Here is an 18,994-nt window from a genome sequence, read left to right as displayed (position 1 = left end):
TTTGACTATTTTCGACTTTTTTGACTTTTTCTGACTATTTTCGACTTTTTCCGACTTTTTGACTATTTTTTTATTTTTTCCAACTTTACGACTATTTTAGACTTTTTCGATTGTTTACACGATTGGTATAGAACAATAACAAATAGTGTTCTATAGTTGAAACGAAATATCGACTTTACGACTTTTTGCTTTTAGTTAAAAGTCGACTTTTCAACTTTTTGCATTTTATGCAAAGTCGATTTTTCGACTTTTTTCAGTTAGTAAAAAGTCGACTTGTAGACTTTTCGACTTCTAGTATTTTGTAAATAGTCGACTTTTCGACTTTTTAAACTATACGTCTTTTTCGGCTTTCCGCCTTTTTCTGAATTTTTCGACTATTTTCGACTGTTTGACTATTTTTGTCTTTTTTCGACTTTTTTCGACTATTTGCGACTTTATGACTATTTTTTTATTTTTTCCAACTTTACGACTATTTTCGACTTTTTCGATTTTTTTCACAGACGATTTTTGACTATTTTCGACTGTTGGACTATTTTTGTCTTTTTTCGACTTTTCGACTTTTTCCGACTATTTTCGACTTCATCCGACTTTTTAACTATTTTTTACTTTTTCGACTTCTTCCGACTTTTTGACTATTTTCGACTTTAGTTTACTTTTTCCGACTATTTTCGACTTTTTGACTATATTTTACTTTTTCCAACTTTACGACAATTTTCAACTTTTTCACAGACGATTTTTGACTATTTTCGACTGTTGAACTATTTTTGTCTTTTTTCGACTTTCCGACTATTTTCGACTTTTTCCGACTTTTTAACTATTTTTGACTTTTTCGACTTTATGTATGTAGTCTAGTTTAGTCTGTAATCTGTAAACTAATGCATAAACTAGGTACTAGGTGGCTTTATCTGGCGACTAGTCTATAGATGATGTCATAGACTAATCTATGTACTAGTCTATAGACTAGTACATAGATTATGTAGACTTGTCGTCGGATTAGTAGACTTGTGCAAAGCTAATCTTTAGAATAGTGTATGGGCTACTACTTATACTATTTTGTAGGTTAGTTTGTAGAGTGTGTACCAGTATGTGGACCAGTCCGTGATCTAGTCAAAAGGATTAGTCTAATCTGAAGATCAATTTATAGACTAGTCTGTAGTCTAGTTAAGTCTGTGCACTAGTATGTAAAGTACTCTATAGCTTTATCTATCGACTGACTAATCTATGTATTACACAATAGACTAGTATGTGGACTTGTATGTAGTCCGTTCATTGAAATAATCTGTAGACTAGTTCGTAGAATGGTTTGTAGCCTAGTCTTTGGATTAATCTAGTTCAAAGACTTGTAAGTAGACTTGTCTATGATTTAGTCTATAGACTTGTATGTAAACTAGTCTATGGATTATCCTATGTACTAGTATGTATAGAAGTCTTAGGACTTGTATCAAAACTTTTGTACGGAATAAGTAAAGGGCTTTGAACTAGTTCATAGACTATTCCGTTTTATAGTTTATGAACAATGACTAGTCTACATACTATATTATGGACTGGTATATACTATATATACCTTCTCTGTGTACTAGTTAATGGTCTATTTTACGCATTAGTCGATTGACTTGATTATAAGGTCTACTGACAAAATTTCTTAAGCTTTCTGTCGATATATAAATAACATTTTCTTAAGCTTTCTATCGATATATAAATAACATTTTCACAACAAAATTGTATTTCAAACATTACGAGTTAGTTCTTTCTTATCGTGCGGCTTTTACTCAATTCTAACTCTCTCTTTTAAACTACAGAACCAAGTCTGAATTTTTCTTTAAGCTTAAGATTTAAACCAAAAAAAAATTGTAAATATTATATAAAAATGACAAATATTTAAATGAACATTTTATGATTTGGCTTTTTAAAATTGAAATGTTAAAAACATCTTAAGTTTTGAATTTATTAGATTTAAGTTAAAATAAAATTGAAAAAACAACAAAACAGAAACGCTTTGGTAAACAATAAATGCTTTAGAATTTTTAAAAGAAAGACACGCTACTTGTTTCTCTTTAAAGTCGGTGCAAATTTCCATTATCTAAAATAATACTAAACTTTAATAAGGAAAATCCATACTATACATCTAAAGGGTCAAAAGGTTAAATTTAGCTATAGTTAAGATTTTCCCTTAATAATGTTTGAATAAATTATCTGTTGACTTTTCTGTAAAAGGTTTTAATAAAAAAATTTCAAAATTAAGAATTTTAGCGCCATGGGTATTTTATAAATCCCTTAGAACTTGTTAGACTTTCTTTTTGCACTGTGTAGATTAATAAAATTTGCAATCTAGCAGAAATAGTTTTCAAAAACAATATTTTTTTTAATACAAAAATAATTTTAATAAAAAAAACTAAACTAACTACATGTACAAATTTAAAAAAAGATCAGATATTATAAAACGCAAAATTATAGAAAAATTAAAACTGTTTTTATTTGAAAATAAATAATACTAAACCCCTCCCTCCCTTATAAAAGAAAAAAATTATGTAAATTATTAAAAAAAGTGGTAATTTATATAAAGCTCAGAACAAATCTTAAAAGAAAATTAAAAAAAAAATAAACAAATATATTTATTAGGAGAACTAAAATTAAAACTAAAATTAACTAGTTATACAAATTAATAAAAATTGGAATAAAAAAAATTAAAATCTAAAAATTGGGAAAAAAATTATAATAAAATTCAAATAAATAAAAAAATATGTAATTAAATAAAATTGTTCAAGAGAAAAAACCAACTAAATTAATAAAATAAATAAAGAAAGTATTAATAAAAGCAATTTGTTTAAGAAATTTTATTCGATCGCTACTCGTTTCAACACTTAAGCTGAGAGATCATTGGTACTAACATTGTTGAACTCAGGCATTGAAAATTAAGTACTTGAGTACATTTCAACAACATTTTCGGTACGAGTCCACATAGAAGACAAAACTTCAGTCTGAAGTCTAGTCTATAGTTTAATCTAAAGTCTAGTCAACAGCTTTGTCTATAGTATATAGTCTATTACATATATAGACTAGTCTATAGTCTAGTCAAGAGTCTAGTCTATGGTATAGTCTATAGTCTCGTTTACAGTCTAGTGTAAAGTCAAGCCTAGAATAGTCTATAGAGTTGTCTATAGTCCAGTCAAGAGTCTAGTCTATGGTATGGTCTATAGTCTAGTCTACAGTCTAGCCTAATAGTTTAATCTTTAGTCTAGTCTATAGTGTTGTCTATAGTCTAGTCTATAGTGTTGTCTATAGTCTAGTCTATAGTCTAGTCTATAGTCTAGTCTATAGTCTAGTCTATAGTCTAGTCTATAGTCTAGTCTATAGTCTAGTCTATAGTCTAGTCTATAGTCTAGTCTATAGTCTAGTCTATAGTCTAGTCTATAGTCTAGTCTATAGTCTAGTCTATAGTCTAGTCTATAGTCTAGTCTATAGTCTAGTCAATAGTCTATTCTATGGTGAAGTCTATAGTCTGATATAAGTCCAAGGCTAGTCTAGTCTGTTGTCTAGCGGAAAACTAGTTTAGTACCTTAACACCTAAATGTTAATGTTCTTGTTGTAAGTTTGTGCTATATCAAATTTCAGTTTTCCATGCCTGGTAGGACTTCTTTATACAAACTTTGGTTTTAAGTTTGAAAACTGAGATCCACTTTTTTATTTTTATCCTTTATTTCAAAGTAATCGAAAATAAAAGATTTTCGAAAATAAAGTCTATATATCATTGATTACAAATCGCTTACCTTTTGTTATTTATACGATTTCTTATAACGCTATAGAGGATTTAAGAGACAACGATTTTTGATCAAAAATCAAGATCAGTTTCTGTCTCTAAAGGTTGGTTAGAAACTTATAAAAATATGATTGATCACAATTCGATCATTAATGCTTATATATGCAAGGTTATAAAGGAACATACTCTCGATCGATATCGTTTTCTTATTTAAACGCTTTCATATAATAATTCGACAACACTTTTATTTATTAAATTTAAATAATTTATTTTTATTATAGTAAAAAAATGATGATAGCAATACACAATTAAAAGTTATGCCAACAATAATGAGCATAATTTTAGCACACAGACATGTAAAGGGAAAGCGGGGGAAAAATACATAAAATATATTACTTTATTTAACAAAATGAATTATGATCGTGTTTTTTTTAATAACGTAAATGTATATTAAAATTATAAATAAATGTTTTTACGAATGAAGTTTCTTTTTGGACTCTCTTCTCTAGTTAGCATAAGTGTGTAATACTCTACGATAATTAAAAGAGCGTTTATGTACTAAAGAGAGATTTTAGAGAGTAAAAGGATTTGGGACTGTGCAGAGTTTAGAAAGAGCTGTACATTTACAACTTTTACCCGAAGGTGCCTTACGATTGACCAAACACAAGCGAGCATCAGAACAGCCACCGTTATTGATTTGACAAGGACTATCCATTTGAGGGCAATGATCTTCGACTGCGGTCATGGCATACATTTTATGACTGCCAAAGAAGGGAATTTGCATGCTCTTTTGACGTTGACCCAAAGTATCGACACTTTCGAGTTTTTTGCTAGATTAAGAAAAAATTCGATTGATTATATATGTTTTAAGGTTAATTAAAGATTTATAACTTACGTGGTCCAATCGGTCCAATAGAATTGATCGTGAGTAAATGATAAACCGAAGGGATAAGTCAATTCATTGGATATGGTACGTATTTGTTTAGTATAGCTATCAATACATTCTACTTTTTTGGTACCAGCATCGGCATAACATAATTCTCCCGAACGTTCTAAAACTACCAAAGAATTTGGCAAAGTAACACTATCTTTACCCAACAAGACTTCACGGCCAGTGCCATCTAAATCGGAGACCTCAATTTTGGGTGATTCACGATTCCAATCAGACCAATACAATTTCCTACACAATTGCAAATGTTATTAGATTTTGTTTCATAATTTTTCTCTAAGAAAAACCACTTACTCTCTATAAGGATCAACAGCTATGCCACGTGGATTTACCAGATTCTTATTGATTATCACAGCCCTGAGAGTAGGATCTTCTAAACTGGCTACTTCAATAGTATCCTTAACCGAATCAGTCCAATAAAGACGTCTGGAAATGCAATCAATAGCAATTCCTTCGGGTGATTCAATATCTAAAGAGAAAATAGATTGTAACTAAGGGATTGTACAAGTATGGGAATTTTCAAAACATACCTTCAGTAATAAATGGTTTCATATCGGTACCATCATATTTAGCACTGACAATCTTTTTGGCCGATATATCGCCCCAGTAAATGCGACCCTCAACACAATCCTTATCCAAACCAATAGCCATGGATGCTACAGAAATGGGACGAACATTTTTACCATTCAAAGGCACACGCACTATAACAACACCCTGTGAAACCAAAAGGAAACCGGAATCATGCTGTTGTCTTTCAATACACAAGGAACCATTGCCATAGAAACCTAAAAATAAATTGAAATTTATAAAAAAATTTTTTAATAAAAATTTTAAAAGTATTCTTAATTAATTAAAATTTTAATTAAAATTAACTTTTCTTTTGGCTACAACTATGTTTGCTTCAAATCTTTTGGGACGTTTGACAAAATTCTATACTTATCCCTGCTCCAAGGTAACATTTCTGCTGCCCTATAATTGCAAATCTTCCATATGTAATTATACAACGAAGAAAGCAGTCACCACTACCCGTAAATCACCACTAGGTACAAAAACAATTTCACCCAAACCCCAGCAAAGTTATAGTAAAAACTCTGATGAATTTAAAGCAAAAAGAAAACCATCAGTTCCGAGAAATTTTGCTACAGAATTTGCAACACCAAATACAAAAGTGAATACCTCTTATGGCAGCACTACGAAAAAAATGCCGCAGACAATATCCACCTTTGAAGGACTACGAGAATTTTTTTCACATCCATTAACCTGGGATCGTAATAATGGCTATTTGAATATATTATTGGGTTTGGCTATATTTGGTTATAGCTTTTGTACTACTAGCAGTGGAGAGTCGGGTACAGTATATGGGGACAAAGGAAAGTAATCTTATATAATTATTCGAATCAAAAATTTTGTAAAATGGCAGATCGTATACTTTATAATAAACATTTTTTAAATTTGTATACAAAATTTCCGGGATGTATCTTATAAATTAGACCAGAATGTAGAATAAAATACTGACTAGACAATGAACTAGATCTAGAACTCGACTCACGACTAGGCTCCTATATTATAGAACTATAGAATTGACAACAGATTTGACTGTAGACTTGATTATAAACCATTTTATAGACTACACTGTAATGTGCACTAAGGACCAGGCTAATGAATGTGTTATAGATTAGACTTTAGACTGGACAAAAAATAAACTATAGACTAGAAAATGGACTATTATATAGCCTAGTGAATAGACTAGACTAAACTACACTATACTAGACTGTATATAGATTAGTGAGTAGACTAGACTACATTATAGACTAGACCATACTATACACTAGACCAGACTATAGACTAGACTATAGACTAGACTATAGACTAGACTATAGACTAGACTATAGACTAGACTAGACTATAGACTAGACTATAGACTAGACTATAGACTAGACTATAGACTAGACTATAGACTAGACTATAGACTAGACTTTAGACTAGACTATTGACTAGACTATAAACTAGACTTTAGACTAGACTTTAGACTAGACTGTAGACTAGACTATAGAGTAGACCTTAGGTTAGACTATAGACTACACTATAGACTAGATTATAGACTAGACTATATACTAGAATGTAGACTAAACTATAGACTAGACTATAGACAAGACTATAGACTAGACTCTAGACTCTAGACCCTAGACATGTAAGATAGTGTCGACATCCAGACGCTTTTACTATCACGACTATACCTAATCAATCTTTTCAATTGGTTCTTGACAAATGGTTATCAAGTATTCACCATAAGTATTCGCTAAAACCCAAAAACACTTATGTGTATCCAAACAACCTACCCTTATTGCAAACGCACACCAAACCATTATTGGTGGACAAACAGGCAGCATTCATGTCACACAACTGAGGAGTATTTAAGCAATTTTGATCTTCAACACAAACATAACCATCACCATTATAGCCAGCATTACATTGACACTCGTAATTGGCAGGATCACTAAAAAATAAAATTCACATCAACATTAACAATTTCAATAGAAACCACAAGATTAACAAAGAGAAAACTTACTCTGTTGGTTCACAGCTAGCATGTACACCACAATTGAATTGAACATTACAAGGTATAGGTTTGCTCTTGCAACCCACTAAAGCATCACCCTCATAGCCGTCCATGCAATCGCAATACTTAACATCTTGATGTTGATCGTATTTACACAAAGCATTAGCACCACATACTACAGAACCACAACTACCGGGCACCACACAGAGATCGGACATATCACGTTCGAAACCAGCTTGACATTGACAGACATCACGATCACAGAAAGCATTTTGGCCACAGTCTAAATCTTCCAAACATTCGGGAGCTAGAGTACAACGATAACCATCACCCTCATAGCCACGTTTACATTTGCACTCCGAGTGACCTAAAACTTCATTGTACAAGCATTCAGCTTGAGGATCACAGATTTCGGGTTTCTGGAAAAAAAGGATTAAAATATACAATCCGTTTCTTTAATGTGAATATTAAATGAAATCGTACCACAGCACAGGATTCATCAATTATAGCACAATTGTAACCATCACCATAATAACCAGATTTGCAAGTACAGATATGTCTTAATTCCACCTCAAACCATTCACAGCTGGCATTGGGATGACAATTGTATTCCACATCGCAGGGTACTAAGGATAAGTAAACGACAACTCATAAACTCTTATATTTCTTCAAACAAAATTCCTCGAAACTTACCAAAATCTTCTGATCTATGATCGATATTATAGCTACCGACATAACGACACATCTGTATGTCTTCCATTAGTTCATAACCATCATCGCAGGTACAATCGCCAAAGAAATTACATCTGGGCTCAATATCGGGTTCTTCATAAATAACCTTAACACATCTGCCATCCTCCCAGGCCTCATCGTGACCACAATTGCTCATGCAGTATAAACCATCACCGGAAAAGCCTTCACGGCATTCACATCTTCCCTCCAAGCAATCGGCATAAGGCGAGCAACGATAACAATCATCCGAGTGATAAGGATATTGAGGTTGTGGTGAAGGTTGAGGTTGTTGTTCTGGTACAGATTCGGGTACTGTTTCGGTATGTTCTCTATCTACTACGTTATCTTCTGGATACATTGGCACTGGTTCAACACTAACAATAGTCTCACCCACATTACTTGGAGTAGATGACTCAATATTATCCGCCACATTGCTGTCATTAATCAAACATCTAAAACCATTGCCTTCATAACCATTTAAGCAAACACATGAGAAACCTCCTTCATTATTGGTACAAATACCATTTTCACTGCAGGCATGGGTACCCAAGGCACACTCATCAATATCAACACAGATTTCTGCGCCCCAATCGGTAACTTGTGGCGCATAACCATGCAGACAGTCACATCTGTAGTTATCATCGTAGGGTATGCAAACCATATTCTCACCACAGACTGCCGTGCCATCGGTACAGGCGTTAGACATGGCCGTAACACCAGCAACAGTTAAAATACTAGTACGCAAAGCCTGATCTCTATCAAAATAATCCAACATAATTTTGGAGATCTTTTGGAAGTAGGTAGTACCGGCAATGGAGTTCTCTTGATCCTGTAAACAACGTTCGAAATATATATTTTGTTCCATTTGGAAATTGATTACTCTATTCTCTTCGGGAATTTCCAAAGCGTGAGCCTGTACTGAGTGCAATTCATTGGGTGTAACAAAACGATATTCTTCAGTGAATTCAGCCATATGCAATTTCAAACCATGCTTAATTTGGGGCACTTGACCATGCAAATCTATCTTCACCGACAATTGATCCCAATAGTTGAGACCCTCATAGGTTTGATTGATCAAAAGCACTTCACCAGTTTCGAAACTTAACTTAGAAGTGTGTAAAAATTCACCTCCCGTCAATTGATAACCATTGGCGGTATGGTTCAAAGGTTTGGCAAACAACCAACCAATAGCACTAACAATGGGCAAAGCCAATCTTAAATTGGTACCCAATTCAGTGTTAATGGGAGTCACCGCGGTATAACTGCGTCCATCAGCGGTTACAACATACGATTGCAGCTTAGAACGTTCATCGATCATTTCACCATTTAATTCACCCATTATGGAGCCAGTTACGCGTACAGGAAAATCATCTTTAATACACACTTCACCGTTACCATAGAAACCCTGTTGGCATACACAACAGAAGCCCTCTTCTTTATCGACACATTGAGCATGTTGACTGCAAACACGTTGACCGGCTTCAGAGCAGGATCGAGAATATAAGGGTGATTCGGTACGTGTGTCTTCATTGGTAGGAGATTGGACATTGCGTTCATAGTCGAAGGGACCTACTCGATACAAGTAGACACCGGGAATACCAACATTAGATTTTTCACTTAAGAAACGGGCCTGGAATTTGAAAGAGATCATTACTGAAGTGACTAAAAAGGTTATTATGGTCTAATATATAGTCTAGTCTATATATTAATCTATGTCCTAGTCTATAATCTAGAATATAGTCTAGCCTATCATCCAGTTTAGAGTCTTGTCTATAGCCTAGTCTAGAGTATAGTCTATTGACTAGCCTGTAGTTTAGTATTTAGTGTAGTCCTTAGTTTACTCTTTAGCCTAGTCTATAGTCTGGTCTAGTTTTGTCTAAAGTCTAGTCTATCGTTTAGTATTTAGTCTAGTGTTTATTGCAGTCTTCAGTCTAGTCTTTAGTCTAGTCTTTAGTCTAGTCTCTAGTCAAGTCTCTATTCCAGTCTCTAGTCTAGTCAATGGTCTATAGTCTAGTCTTTAGTGTAGTCTATAGTCTAGTCTATTGACTAGCATATATTCTAGTTTTAGTCTAGTAATTAGTCTAGTCTTTCGTCTAGTCGGTAGTCTAGTCTTTATTCTAGTATTTAGTCTAGTGTTTAGTCTAGTCTCTAGTCTTGTCTATAGTCTAGTATATAGTGTAGTCTAAAGTATAGTTTTTAGTCTAGTCTTTAGTATAGTGATTAGTCTAGTCTTTATTCTAGTCTTTAGTTTAGTATTAAGTCTTGTCTTTAGTCTAGTCTATAGTCTAGTCTAAAGTCTAGTATCAAGTCTAGTATACTGTGTTTAGTCTAGTATTTAGTTTAGTCTTTAGTCTATTCTATAGTCTAGTCTATTGTCTAATCCACAATCTAGTCTTTAGTCTAGCCTATAATCTAGTCTATTGTCTAATCTAGTTTGCACTTTAGTTTATAGTTAAGTCTAGGGTCCAACAGCGGATCGATCATAAAATATTAAAAACTTACAATGTCAGTTCCAGATCCCTCCAAATTAAAATAACGGCCATCTTCAGAAACAAAACCAGCTTGAGCTCTAATATCAGGTAAGCCCAAAGGACCATTTTCACCTTGCAACCAATTTAAGCCACCAGAAGGATATAAGAATTGAACAAAAGTATCCTGATCATCAGAAATAATAATGACCTGTAAAGTTCAAAGTAATTTAGAATAAAATCCAAATTTTTGTTTTAAAAGTTTTAACAACAGGTCATTGATAAAATCATAAGTGTATGATAAATCAATTCGACTTTTCTTCTTAATAACTTACCTGGAAGGTATTCAGTTTATCGGTTTTCGATTCGAAATAGCCAACATTTTTCCAGGTGGCCACCACAATATCGGTAGCTTCAAAATCTGCTTGCTCATTGTAAGCATAACGCACTAATTCGCTAACCTTTTGCAATTGTTCTGGATCTTGTGAATTAAAAATTGAAATAGAAGTCGAATCATTAGCACCAGTAGTATCCACATTCGAATAAAAACCCGCTATTGAAGGATACTCAAAGGGAAAGGGTTGATTGATATAGTCGGGAAATTCAATATTAAATGTCAATATGCCATTGGTATTGATCTGTAAGTAAAATCAATAAGTTTTTTTTAGTTTAAAATTAAAATAAGTAATTTTCAAGTCATTAAGTGGTTTGACATAATTAAAAATTTATAAGTGAGACGTTCTAAGGCTAAAATAGGATCATTAAATTGAGAGGTCTATTAATTTTAGAGCGACAAATTGGGGTGGGAGAATTATTTTTACACATACTTGACATCTTCACAGTAATTAACAGGGTAATAAATTTCATTTTAAATTCAACACATTTGTTGTTGGTGTATTTTTTTTCTATAGTTTATTTAAACAAACACTCACAGAAAGATTTAATCTAAATATATAGTACATAAACATACAGAAATATCTCAAGACAGCCAAGCACCCTAACATTCTACCATAAGTCAATGTTTAAATCATTAAGGACTCTTTCATCTGTATGTCTGTCTATTTGTCCGTCTGCTTATTTTAAATACCACTCGAGAAAATCTTTGAACAGCTATTAAACATAACCGCCCTATCTTCCTCCCTAGTAAAAGTCAATCTGTTAAGTGGGTACTTAAATCTAAAGAAGAGAATCCACCATAAACATTAAAAACTAGTAGCAACTAGAACAAAGTAGCGGAAGAATAATAAAAACAAAACATCCATAGACACACATACGTTTCCAATGTAATAGAACGAAAGCAAAAACATTTAAAACACCCAAAGAAAATTATAAGATACATGCTGCATAATGATTTTGTTAATTACTTTTCTTTTTCACATACACGCACACACTGGCACACTTATGGGAAATATGTGCACATAAAAATTTGGGGAAGTACTCGAATGAATAATCAGTTCTAGTTCAGTTCTAGTTCAGTTCTAGTTCAGTTCTAGTTCAGTTCTAGTTCAGTTCTAGTTCAGTTCTAGTTCAGTTCTAGTTCAGTTCTAGTTCAGTTCTAGTTCAGTTCTAGTTCAGTTCTAGTTCAGTTCTAGTTCAGTTCTAGTTCAGTTCTAGTTCAGTTCTAGTTCAGTTCTAGTTCAGTTCTAGTTCAGTTCTAGTTCAGTTCTAGTTCAGTTCTAGTTCAGTTCTAGTTCAGTTCTAGTTCAGTTCTAGTTCAGTTCTAGTTTAGTTCTAGTTCAGTTCTAGTTCAGTTCTAGTTCAGTTCTAGTTCAGTTCTAGTTCAGTTCTAGTTCAGTTCTAGTTCAGTTCTAGTTCAGTTCTAGTTCATTTTTAGTTCAGTTCTAGTTCAGTTCTAGTTCTAGTTCAGTTCTAGTTCAGTTCTAGTTCAGTTCTAGTTCTAGTTCAGTTCTAGTTCAGTTCTAGTTCAGTTCTAGTTCAGTTCTAGTTCAGTTCTAGTTCAGTTCTAGTTCAGTTCTAGTTCAGCTCTAGTTCAGTTCTAGTTCAGTTCTAGTTCAGTTGTAGTTTGCTCATGAATGTCTAATCATTAGGATAACATCCCAAAAAGTACATACATAAGTACGTTTGAATACATATTAAAGAACTCATACATTCATATGTTTTTATATGCCAGAGATATTGATAAACATCAATACCACAACATCTAATAGATACTTGTACAAAAAAAGTACTTATAAGATCCACTTGAATGAATGAAATGTACTTTTCTCTAATGTTATTCCTTAGATGTCATTCGTTGGCTTGCAGCAATTTATGATTTTGCACTCAATTTTTTACGATAATTGCCAGTGTATGTGTGTCTATTTGATATTGTTGCAGCCGCTCATCTGTTGCAGCAACAATAAAATGTTGCTGCATTGTGTGTATTATTGCTTCATTGCATAAATAAACACAAGATTGTTTGCATTACCGAGGATTTTGAATCGTTGAATTCATATTGTTGCCATCATCACTATATCTGTCTATCTGTCCGTCCAGCCGAACGTTTGCTGGCTTCCTGCCTGTCCGCCTTTCTGTCTAACTAGTTGCATATGTCGTATATCTATATTTAGAGTAGAAGTTTTTTCTCAATCCATATTTCTTCCAAAAAATTATTTATTTTCTTGTTTTTTTTTTAAGATTTTGTTTATGTTGTTCCTTTGGCACTCGTATGTGTGATTTTCGATGTTATTTTAGTTATTTTTTCTGGTATGCATTTTAAATGGAACATAAATATTGGTTTTCCGTTTGGCTTTTGTGGGGGAAAAATAAAACAATCCAATCTATGAGGGTGTTCATATGTATAATAAATTTTGTTGTTCTTTTCAAAATCGCAGGTGTACTTCGGTGGACATAAAAAAAATTTAATAAAATGAATTGTTAAGTAAAAATTTGTTTATGTTTAATGTAGTTCAGTTTTAGTGCAATTCTATTTCAGTTCCAGTTCTGTTCTAGTTTAGTTCTAGTTCAGTTCTAGTTCAGTTCTAGTTCAATTCTAGTTCAGTTCTAGTTCAGTTCTAGTTCAGTTCTAGTTCAGATCTAGTTCAGTTCTAGTTCAGTTCTAGTTCAGTTCTAGTTCAGTTCTAGTTCAGTTCTAGTTCAGTTCTAGTTCAGTTCTAGTTCAGTTCTAGTTCAGTTCTAGTTCTGTTCTAGTTCAGTTCTACTTAACTATCCAAATCGATTAATTACACAAAATATTTTATTGTACATTAACAAACGACAAACTTTTTCAATAACCTTTCTACAATACAACACATCATTAAAAAGAATTCACTTGATCATGACAAATATATTTTTTATAATTTGTCTAATTTAGATTGTTTTTTCTTAATTAAATGTTTAAATATAAAATTCATACTAAAAATAAAACATAAGATATATGAAATCTTGCTATTTATTATTTTCTGTTTTTAATATTTCATTAAAAAAATTATGCTAATTCATTTGATTTCAAAATTTATGTTTTTTGGGAAATTTTCTTTTCAGAAATAATGACATTTTCTATTCACACACACACACACGCGCGCACACAGCTATAGTGTGTGCCAATCTCTCCAACAGTTTGCGACACTTAAGTAGAATAGAATATTGCCGCTAGACGATTTATTATGGTTTAACTATTTGGCGTCAGATTTTAAAACACTTTAGTTTATTTTTTTAAAAGAACATTGTTGCCACAACACTTTTTGAATATTTAAAACAAAAACAACTTATAAATGTTGTTTTTCTTTCATGTGAGTTTTGAAATTGCGAGTCCAACACATTGTCATAACATTTTAACACCCGCCATTTCGTTTAAAGAAAGAGAAAGGAAATTAACACAAAGTGTCTTTAATAATAATTTGGCCTTTATCCAAAAATATGTTCATTTTTTATTTTTGTTAATAAGTCTTTTTTTTAGAAATACTTGACGCAAGTTATGGATATTTTGTTATAATAAAAATGTGGTTTTTATGTAAAAAAAAAATACTAAAAATATTTATAAAATTGTTATTAACAATATGCTTTTAACCTCGTGTTAGTTAAAATTTTGAAATAATGCAAATAAGAGAAAAAGATTTTTCTTATTTTTGATTCAATAAAATGTAATTTGTTCTGTAATTATAGTATATAGTATGAACTATTGTTAATAGTCTGAACTTTAGTCTATAGTATGGACTTTAGTGTAGTCATTAATATGTTTTATGGTCTAGATTATAGATAAGTCTGGATAAAAGTTTAGTCTATAGTCTAGTTTTAAAGTTTAGTATATAATCTGAAGTATAGTTTAATCTATTCTAAAATATTGTTTACACTACAGTCTGTACTATAGTTTAGTCTATAGTCTAGTCATTAATATAATTAGTTTATATTCTGGACAATAATCTATTTTATAGTCTCACACTATTAGTATGGATATCAATCAGTTAATAGTTTTGACTATTGTTTAGTCAATATTATTGACTAGTTATAGTTAGTCTATCTGCTTGAGTTTTATCTATAATCTGGACAATAGTCTAGTCATAATCTGTACTCTAGTTTAGTCATATTCTATACTATAGTTTAGTCTATAGTCCCAACTATAGTTTAGTCTATAGTCCCAACTATAGTTAAGTCTATAGTCCCAACTATAGTTTAGTCTATAGTCCGGACTATAATTTAGTCTATAATCTGGTTTCTGGTTCAGTCTCGGTTATAGATTTGTCAACAGTCTGAACTATGCTTTAGTATATTGTCTGGACTAAAGTCAAGCCTGTAGTACATACTACAGTCAAGACTATAGTCAAGACTGTAGTCTGGATTATGGTCTATAGTTTGTACTATAATCTAATGGACTGATCTATTGTCCGAATCTGGTCTATAATCAAGATTATATTCTGGACTAAAGACTAAACTAAATTCTGAACTATAGTCTATAGTCTGGTCTATAGTGTGGTCTATAGTCTGAACTATAGTCTACCCCTTAGTCTAAGTCTGTTCCAAGTCTGGTCTATAAACTGGACTATAATCTGGTCTATAGTCTAAACTATAATCTGAATCTGATATATAGTGTGGTCTTTAGACTGGATTATAGTCTAGACTATTGTTTGAACTATAGTCTAAACTATAGTCTGGCATATGACTTATAGTCTGAACTATATAGTCTGAACTATATAGTCTGAACTATATAGTCTGAACTATAGATTAAATCTGGTATAAGTATGTACTATTGCCTTGTCTATAAACTGGACTATAATCTGGGCTATAGTCTAGTCATTAGTCTAAACTATAGCCTGAATCAGGCATATAGTTTGATCTATAGACTGAACTATATTCTGGACTAAAGACTAGTCTATAGTCTGGCCTATAGTTTGGTTTATAGTGTTAACTATAATCTGGCTTATAGTCTGAACTATAGTCTAAACTATAGTCTAAATCTGAACTATTATCTGGTCTATAAACTGAACTATAATCTGGTCTATAGTTTAGTTATAAAATTCAATAATTGTCTATAGTCCAGTCTATTGACCAGACTAGTATGAATCTATTATATAGTCTGGTCGACAGACTGGACTATAGTCTGGACTATTGTCTAGAATATTGCCTGGAATATTGTTTGGAATATAGTCTCAACTCCGAAGCTAAAAATATCTAATTTAAAAAATTAAAAACTTTTTGAAAATTTTTCAAAAATTTTAATTTACATTATTTGCCCATAAAATTTATCACAAACAATTATTGAATTTTATATAAAAACAACAACAAAAATCCATATCAGCATTATTTGAAAGAATACATAGAAAGATGCAACAACTAAGACAGTGCATATATGCGCAAATAAAACAGTAAGTGCATCGTTTTTCTCATTAAACGAGAATATTGAAAGAAAAATGAAAGTGCAGTCGTCATTTGTAATGGACCCGCTGTGTTTTTATTGATTTGAATAAAGATTTCAATGAAAATCTTTGTATTTAAAGAAAATAAATAAATGTACATCGACGTTTTTGCTGTTTTTGTTTACGCACAATTTTGTTCTACTTTTTCAAAAAAATTTTATTTTCCTTATAAACCACTAATCTAAATTTTATAAACAAATGTGTTTTTTTTTTGTATTTTTAAATAAAATGCATTCACAAACGGTTTAATGCACTACAAATGAGAACAAACAAATAAAATTTTGTTGATTTTTTTTTTTTTTTTTGTTTATAATCTTTCTGTGATTAAGAAAGAATGTTGTATTAAAAATAAATTAATCCTAAAACAGCACGTGATTTGTTTTTATTTGTCTATACTTTGATCCATTTTAATAGAGTGCAAATTTATTTGATAATGTAACACTTTGTAGGAGTCTCTAAGCTGTTTGAATTGAAGCTGTTGATAAGAAAGACTATCGAACAGACGCTGTATAGATTGATAGATCGTTGGAGAATTGCTGTGATTGCAAAGTAATAATTAAAAATAGGAATTTTTCGTAATTAATTCAAAAATTTTAACTTGAAATTCTTAAGTAAATAGCTTAAGATTTGAACCATTATATTCGCTAAAATCTAGTCTATAGTCTGGACTATAGATTAGTCTATAGTTTAGTCTACAGTCTGGTCTTGATTTGGTCTATAGTCTAGTTTAGTATAGTTTATTTAGTCTATAATCTAGACTATAGTTTAATCTATTCTGGAATATAGTTTAAACTAAGGTCTATACTATAGTTTAGTCTATAGTCCGAACTATAGATAGTTTATAGTCTGTACTATAGTTTAGTCTATAGTATGGACTACAGACCATTGTCTGGACTAACGTCAAACCTACAGTCAAGTCTATAGTCTAGTCAAAATATAGACTATAGTCTGGACTTTAGTTTAGTCTATAGTCTGGATTATAGATTTGTCAATAATTTGAACTATAGTCAAGTCTACATTCTGGACTATAGTCAAGTCTTTGTCTAGATTAGAATAGATTTGATCGCATTGACTAGTCATAGTTAGTATATAGTCTAGGCTATAGCTTAGTATATAGTCTGGGCAGTAGTTAAGCCTATTGTCTAGACTAATATTTATTTAATAGCTTTGTCTACAGACTGGTCTATAGTTTTGTCTATAGTCTGGATTAAAGTTTAGTCTATAGGCAAGTTAAAAGTTTAGTCTGTAATCTGGACTATAGTCTAATCTATTCCAGAATATAGTACTATAGTTTAGTCTAGTTGATGATGTCTGGACATGTCTATAGTTTTGTCTACAGCTTTGTCTACTGTATGGACTACAGTTTAGTCTGGGTTATAAATTTGCCAATAGTCTGAAATATACTCAAGTCTATTGTCTGGGCTATAGTCAAGTCTATAGTCTGAAATAGTAGTCTAAACTCTAATAAAGTCTATAGTCTATCCTATATATATTAGTCTAGAAAATAGTCAAGTCTATAGTCTGGACTATAATCAAGTCTATAGTCTGGACTATAGTCAAGTCTATAGTCTGGACTATAGTCAAGTCTATAGTCTGGACTATAGTCAAGTCTATAGTCTGGACTATAGTCAAGTCTATAGTCTGGACTATAGTCAAGTCTATAGTCTGGACTATAGTCAAGTCAATAGTCTGGACTATAGTCAAGTCTACTATCTGGACTATAGTCAAGTCTTTAGTCTATCTATAGTCTGAACTATAGTCAAGTCTATAGTATGAACTATAGTCAAGTCTATAGCCTGGACTATAGTCAAGTCTATAGTCTGGTCTATAGTCAAGTCTATAGCATGAACTATAGTCAAGACAATAGTCTAACATAAATATATTATTATGGACTACAATCCAGACAATAGGCTTGACCGTTTAAAGAAATTTTTAACTACAAATAATTTTCCAAAATAATTTCAAATTTATAACTTTTTTCTTTTGAAATTTACTATAAGCTATTAAAATTTGAAACCCAATATGGTCCATATTCTATATTATGGGTTAGTCTATACCTTCGACTATAATATGTATATACTCTCAACTATTTAGTCTTATTTAAAAACGATTCAATATTTTTTGTAATTTTTCTAAAAAAATTTTAAAAGTGATCAAGAATTTGGCTTTTTCTTCCAATTTTTTCTATATTTAAGGAACTATACCCGATTTTAGGGTTTCAACTGATCGCAGACATATTTTAAATAAATAGTTATATTTTTAAATATTTTCTTAAATAATTACTTACAAATAATTGATCATATTTTTCGCTATAAAAATTAATGGGATTGTCCAAATGCCAAACTAAGAATTCACTATCGCCATGGGGTAAATTCGAAACAGGATATTCAGGACTGGTAGGATAGTATAATTCATCTAAGTGTAGACTATCCAAAACATGTCCTGACGATGAAGTAGTTGTAATGGTTAAGAGTAGTAAAGTAGAAAAACACAAATATTGTGTAAAGGATTTCATGTTTAAAGACAACATTTTTCTTTGTTAATAAAAAATAATTTTTTTTTTTAATTATTTCTTAAATTGTATATTTTTTTAAGATAAGATTTTTTTCACAAACTGCACTGCATTATTTTGGATTTTATTTTTTATAAATTTTTGGTGTTTTTCTTTGTAAAATG

The 18,994-nt window shown here is 31.4% G+C and overlaps 2 protein-coding genes across 2 annotated transcripts; one reads left to right on the top strand and one right to left on the bottom strand.

Moving 5' to 3' along the window:
• Positions 1-3,999: 3,999 nt before the first annotated feature.
• On the bottom strand, positions 4,000-18,968 carry LOC111684766 (nidogen). Its single transcript, XM_023446967.2, has 11 exons — positions 18,606-18,968; positions 10,802-11,104; positions 10,501-10,677; positions 7,960-9,628; positions 7,750-7,892; positions 7,276-7,685; positions 7,046-7,203; positions 5,237-5,491; positions 5,001-5,175; positions 4,653-4,937; positions 4,000-4,587 (listed from the first exon to the last, which is right to left on the bottom strand). Exons 1-11 carry the CDS (start codon positions 18,846-18,848, stop codon positions 4,329-4,331), a joined length of 4,077 nt encoding a protein of 1,358 aa, XP_023302735.2. The 5' UTR covers positions 18,849-18,968; the 3' UTR covers positions 4,000-4,328.
• On the top strand, positions 5,488-6,165 carry LOC111684767. The gene has a single exon (XM_023446968.2). It carries the CDS (start codon positions 5,599-5,601, stop codon positions 6,082-6,084), a length of 486 nt encoding a protein of 161 aa, XP_023302736.2. The 5' UTR covers positions 5,488-5,598; the 3' UTR covers positions 6,085-6,165.
• Positions 18,969-18,994: the final 26 nt, after the last annotated feature.

The sequence above is a fragment of the Lucilia cuprina genome, chromosome 6 (assembly GCF_022045245.1).
Source record: "Lucilia cuprina isolate Lc7/37 chromosome 6, ASM2204524v1, whole genome shotgun sequence".
NCBI classification, from domain to species: domain Eukaryota; kingdom Metazoa; phylum Arthropoda; class Insecta; order Diptera; family Calliphoridae; genus Lucilia; species Lucilia cuprina.
The sequence above is the reverse complement of the archived record's forward strand: the minus strand, read 5'-3'. Positions and strand labels throughout refer to the sequence as shown.

What these genes read in the sequence shown, in the direction of transcription:
- LOC111684766 (XM_023446967.2), bottom strand. Translation starts at nt 18,848, where the DNA reads ATGTTGTCTTTAAACATGAAATCCTTTACACAATATTTGTGTTTTTCT. An exon ending in TCATAGATCAGAAGATTTTG is followed by an intron (nt 7,893 to 7,959) that starts GTAAGTTTCGAG and finishes ACTTATCCTTAG; the next exon opens with TACCCTGCGATGTGGAATAC. An exon ending in TATTGGACCGATTGGACCAC is followed by an intron (nt 4,588 to 4,652) that starts GTAAGTTATAAA and finishes TTCTTAATCTAG; the next exon opens with CAAAAAACTCGAAAGTGTCG.
- LOC111684767 (XM_023446968.2), top strand. Translation starts at nt 5,599, where the DNA reads ATGTTTGCTTCAAATCTTTTGGGACGTTTGACAAAATTCTATACTTAT.